The sequence below is a fragment of the Dipteris shenzhenensis genome, chromosome 3, assembly GCF_047967505.1.
Source record: "Dipteris shenzhenensis isolate YYH24624 ecotype China chromosome 3, Dip_SZ_1.0, whole genome shotgun sequence".
NCBI lineage: Eukaryota > Viridiplantae > Streptophyta > Polypodiopsida > Gleicheniales > Dipteridaceae > Dipteris > Dipteris shenzhenensis.
Genome location: NC_141598.1, coordinates 19328084 through 19334083, shown reverse-complemented (window position 1 = coordinate 19334083; position 6000 = coordinate 19328084). Strand labels below are relative to the sequence as shown.

Sequence of the window (6000 nt, the reverse complement as noted above, 5' to 3'; positions counted from 1 at the left end):
TGGCGTGTGGCAACGTTCAAACTCCTATAATCCACGCAAACTTGCAGTTTGCCAGTCTCTCTTTTGGGCACCACTACAATGCCACGGATCCAATCAGAGTAGTCAACAGGGTAGATCAACCCCGCTTGCTCCATCTTTTGAATATCAACTTGGACAGCCTTGCCATAGTTAGGATTCATGCGATATGGTCCCTTGATCACCGGGTATGCTTCCAAATACAAATCAACGTGATGTTCCATGAACTCAGCAAGGACTCCCTTTAAATCCTTATATGACCAGGCAAAGACATCGACATACTCTTGAAAAAAGTCATACGATGCCACAAGGAGATAATCATGTTCCCAAACCCAACTGGCTGTCTTGAGATGTCGTGGTTGGTCCTCTATCCCAATGTTGAGGTACCTCCAATCCTGAGCATGGTCAACCTAAGGTATGCTTGTTGATGTGGAGTTGTTTGGTTCCTTTGCTCCCACTGCCTGGTGCGCAAGAGTATCATCCAAAGGAAAATTTCCCACTACTTCCATCCAAGAACTCAGAAAGGACAGCTGGGTGTCCTCTTGAAGTGGTTGAGATGAGGAGGCAGCACTTGAGGCCATCTTTTTGCCTCTTTGTGCTTGCTTGAGCATTCTTCTATACGGTGGTCCTTCCACCTCGTATGTAGTTTCATGAACCTCTCGTGTCTTTGGAAGGTCAGCTTCTGACAGGTATAAGTCAAGTAGGGCAAGGTCTGCAACATCTTCTTCTCCTTGTGTGCAGTGGGCTTGCCCGCCGTCGCGTCTGAAGTTCCAAACTCCAGTGCGAATGTGAATGGTTCCTCCAAGTTGTCCAGTCTCCTAGCCCCTCCTAGGTTCGTTAGTATGCACAATGGAGTCAATTATCCTTCCAAGAGGCAACTCTGGCACCATCCACCTTCGAGTAACATCAGTTGATATGTGGTCATCCTCTTCTTCGGTATCAAACGGATCCCATGGGTCGGTGGCCTCTGCAGTTCCATCAGTGTCTCTTGTAGTACCATCATTGTGCTCAGCTAGATCATCATTTTCCCGTACAACACTATTAGTCTCATTAGATTCCTCTTCCTCTGTTGTTGCCCCATGGCCTTTTTTCTGGTATGAGGCATCCATGTCATTCCTTTTTTCTTGGGCACCACTGGGCCTCACCCCCATCTCTTGCTCTTTGTTGAGTGTGCTTCCTGGGGAGAAAGTGAATGGGCCTGCTTGTGCCTCCTCCTCACACTTCTGTCCTAGAGTTGTCACCTTCGTTGTAAAGCTCACTGTTCTGGACTTGCGGGAAGGAATCTAAGGTGTGTTGCCTTCATCTTCAGAACTGGATTGAAGATCTTTGGTGAGACTCTTAACCAACTCCTGGTACATTGAAGGCATAGATTGCTCACTTGGAGTTGAGGTACTTTTGGAGTTGAGGAAGTCTCCAAGCGTGATCTGTGTGTCCTGCCTCTGTCGGGTATGTGATGTTGCTGGCTCTGGATCTCTGCCTCGTCGATGACTACCTGAGAAACAAGGGTCTATATGATATGGCTGAAAGAACTATGTGATCATGCTCTAAGATGAGTTTGCCTATGTGCTCTGCCCCTACCTCTGTAATTTGAGCAAGTGCACTCGATGCCTAACTGCCTCATGAATGAAGGCGTCTAAGTGTCTCTGATCTGGATAGAAAACCTACCTCTGTAATCTGAGCAAGCGCACTCGATGCTTAACTGCCTCATGAATGAAGGTGCCTAAGCGTCTCTAATCCCGATAGGAAAGAAAGTGGAGGAGCAATTTGGAACTATCTCTGAAGAGAGAATAGTACACCTAAAGATAAAATGCTCCTCCGACTCAAATCTCCTGTAGATTACGTAAGGCACAAATACGTGTCTCTCTAGGCTTGTCCACTCTCAATACACAGTCCATGTGATGAAACCTGAAACTGCCCAATAGAGATCCTCAATCGATAGGGAAGATGAATACGGGTATATCCTGGGGGGGGGAACAAGGCCCTCATCAAAAATGCGCAAACAATTATATCTACAAAAGTTGAGATTCACTGGGAGCCTACTCAGTGCCAACCAGGTCCTAAATGCGCAAACAGTGATCTCTACAAAAGTTGAGATTCACTGGGAGCTCACTCGGTGCCAACCAGGTCCTAAATGTGTATACCTGTAGAAGGTCCTTGCATATGACATGATTAAGCTCATGATACCCGAGTGGGAAGAAGGGCATGTAGTTGGGACCCCTTTCCCCCTCGTAAAATGGCGTGTGGGCGGGGGTAATCTGTCCATGTGTAGCCCCAGTCTCTCAAACCACCTGCACGTGTGTGAATATTAGTATCTATGATCTCCCGCAACTGCTAGGGCCATGGAGGAAAGGTATACGTCCCTGAAGTGCAATCGTCGTATCTTCAGACCCGATATAGATCAGTGATGACATGGAAAGCTGCATCAAGCTGCAGTGGGGATGACCCAAACTCAACTTGAATGATTTGGTGGGGGACTGAGCGTATGACATGATTAACCTCATGATATCTGAGTGGGAGAATGGGCATGTAGTAGGAGGGTAATTTGTCCATGTGTAGCCCCAGTCTCTCAAACCACTGGCACGTGTGTGCATATTAGTATCTCTAATCTCCCACAACTGTTAGGTCCATGGAGGACTAGCCAAGGTAGTCTACGGCCCTAAAGTCCAATCGTCGTATCCTCTGACCCGGTACAAATAAGCGATGACTTGGAAAGTTGCATCAAGCTGCAGTGGGGATGACCCAAACTCAACTTGAATGATTTGGTGGGGGACTGATGGCTTATTGTTGATCATCCTCGATGCCATGAGAACCTAGGGACGCTCTACTTGAGCCCACTCTCTATCCAAGAGATCCGGTCCCTAGCAAGGGCTACTATACATGCCTACTGGCCGAACTAGGGAGTTGAAAGAGGAGTCCGAGGCTCCTGAAAGTGCGAGTTGAAGCACTGTCTCTTCAACCTAGCCAATGAGACATATCCTCATTTCAAACGAGCCTGCATCGCAATCCGTATCGGGAAAATCAGACCAGAAAAGAGAACCCCTAGATTAGTGTGTGATGAGACAATCTCAACTGGTGAGCCGTCGAAAGTGAATTGCTCTCTATGCATTTCTACTTTAGATGTGTTGAAAATCGTGAGCTTGGTTTTACCAAGGTTGACCTTCAAATGAGGTGACTCACAGAAAGACTGTAAGGCATTTGAGTGTCTCTGGAGGCCCTAGGTGTACAACAAGATCTGAATCAAGGAACCAACGAGTGAGCATCCAGCACCCTAGTGTCTCCATAAAGTCTCAAGCTCGTAAATATAGAGAGCCCGTCAGGAGATCTGGAGATCGAGACCTTGTCCGAGGGGATCAACAGCTCGAGACCTACAAACCGCTTATCGGAGATCAATGCCTCAGCTATGAGGCTAAGACCAAGAGAGGGACACTTATGGACAGAGAAAGAGCCTCCAGTGCAAGCTTGGTAGTAGCTTTTCAAAGATTGGAGGAGGGGCACCATGAAGCCCTTTGGTGGTGGCAGAGAGGATGCAGATTGCCAGAAGCAGAGATTCAAACCATGCAGGAGGCCACGTTAGAGTACAGATTCCATGCTAGGGCTGCATTCTGGACTTAGAATTATGAAGACCGGGTTACCATAGACTACTTTGAAACTAAAGGCCCCACACATTCGAGGGAGGGCATTGAGGAGGCTTGATGGCACCATTGCAGCTACCCCATAGGATGTGGGACATGTGGCCACGTACTTTTATAGATCACTGCTTGGCACTACTTCTCGACCTCATGGATACTTGGCAGCCAAGGAAGCAGTTTGGAGGAGTACGAGGAGAGTGCTAACAGAGGTGTGTATTAGGCCTCTCACTACCAATAAGCTCAAGAGAGACACTGGCCAACATTTGGCTAGATGGGATATACTTTAGGGAGATTCGGATCATGCTAGGTGCAAGAGAGAGGCTTCTATTAGTATATGGGAGCCAGACCCTTTCCTTTATCTCATAGATGATGGTATAATATGCCATTATAAACCACTAGAGTGGCTTTTTGTTCATCTCTTTGTATCAGGGTAATCCCCCACAGAGCGGCATTTTCCTTGGTGTCCATGTCACTAAGGAGCCCTAAACCCTAAACCCTAAACATTGAAAGGGCAGTCTATAATATCGAATATCTATATCTGTATCAAAAAAGGTATATACATGCACACTGTTTAATATATTACTTGTTACTGAAAACTAAAATCCACTACTGTCATCATATATGAGACTATCCATACCTTCAGTTGTGCATCACGAGTACATGCAAACCACTGGAGAACGGATGATTGTTTTAGCTATATTTGGGGCCATAAAATCAAATACCAAAGCACTATACAAGATTAGGAGATGGTGCAAGATTTCAAGATAGTCGAAAGACGAGCAGTTGCAATACAATACCAGGACCAATATCTTCTATTATTTCAGACAATCCTCACCCGTACTTGGTTTTTTGGCATACAACTATGAAGAAACAAAACTGAAATACTCTCTAATTCACTCATTCTGTGCAAGGCATGTATAGCTTCTGTTATCACAAACACAGAGACACTTGTAGTTTGTGGCATCCCCATTCTTTATCTTTCCCGTAGAAGCTCAAAGTCGAACAGGTCTAGTCTCTCCAAAGGCCATTGTGTTTGCACTTATCAAAGGAGTAACCCAGTGTGCTCTGCTTGTAGGAGACAAGGACCTCTATTCATGATGGAGAAGATGAACTGTTTTTAGAATCTTTCCTTAATAGGAGGAATCATTGCAAAAAAAGAACTGCCCAATTTGTTCTACCGAAACTGTGAGTTATTGAAGTCTCCTTCAACAATCCATTCATCTTCAAATTTCCCTATAAAGAAGAATCCCCTTTTACATGTGTCATGGAAAACAATATAGTTCTTAACAGCCCGGAATATCTTGTGAAATTTTTTTTAAATCATGTAGACCACAGCCTCTGTTAAGCAAATAGACAACACGTTACAATGCATAGCCACCCAATATCACCAAATGAGAACAGTGAACACTAATATATAGTTTGTTCCAACTTTGAGTAACCCTGGCCAGCTTGAATATTATGCAATCTTTTCTGGCCTCCATCAACGTCGTATGAGTGGATACCTTTGATAGCATCTAGCATTCATAATAGCTTTGTCCATGCCACATTACCTTGCTTAACTGCACATTTTGGAAAGTAATTTCTTCAACACTGAGCTCTGAACACTAACTCACAAATGACCTGCTTGTTCTGTTGAGCATTATATAATATCAATTGTCATTGTCTTTGTTCCACCAAGGAATGAATTGGTCTAATGTATGCTTCAGTCTCTCAAAGTTCATCGGCTTGGCAAGAAAGTCATCCATCCCTTGGGCATAGCACTCTGCAATGTCGTCGTCCAGAACATTTGCTGTCAGCTGCATTAAAAATTTGGTCAGCATACAGTTCGTCGTTACATTAAAGACAAACTAAACATCTCAACTACACCAAGTAGGTCAGAATACTGGAGAGAACTTAGACAACAATGTGCCTTACTATGGCCCTGCCCTAAAGCTGCCAGACAACAAGCTCCACCTATCACTTGTCTTCAGCTAAAAGGGGTATCTTGATGGTGGAGGGTGTCAAGAATGGTGCTGTTTCAGTCCCTATGGTTAGAGTCCTCAGACCTATTGGTCACCTTTGATAGTCCTATCTTGAGTCAAATAAATACTCCGTGAGCTTGCTGCAAGGAGAGGAAAGAAAGGGAAGACGGAGGAGGAAGACGAGAGAGGGCTATGGGAAAAAGGGGAAGGGGAAGGAAGACAGAAAGGTGCTATTGAGGCTTCAGAAAGACAAGGAAAATAGGGGAGGGAGGGAAGTGCTGTTGGAGATGGGGACAAGGATAGAGAGCGAAGAGAGCAAGAGTGAAGCAAAACAGCAGACAGATATTGCTAGAGTGAAGAAATTACAACACACACCTAGAGTTTTGTACCCTAAC

The 6000-nt window shown here is 45.1% G+C and overlaps 1 protein-coding gene across 2 annotated transcripts in view; it reads right to left on the bottom strand.

Moving 5' to 3' along the window:
• Positions 1-4911: 4911 nt before the first annotated feature.
• The window catches only part of LOC147903481 (histidine kinase 5-like), a 113526-nt gene continuing 112437 nt past the window's right edge, over positions 4912-6000 (bottom strand). The window contains exon 14 of one of the 2 annotated variants that reach the window (XM_087372493.1): positions 4912-5440. In XM_087372493.1, the coding sequence (XP_087228619.1) occupies positions 5294-5440 (147 nt within the window). In that variant the 3' untranslated portion in view covers positions 4912-5293. The remainder of the gene's footprint in view (positions 5441-6000) is intronic. The other variant, XM_087372494.1, reaches the window with a different exon arrangement.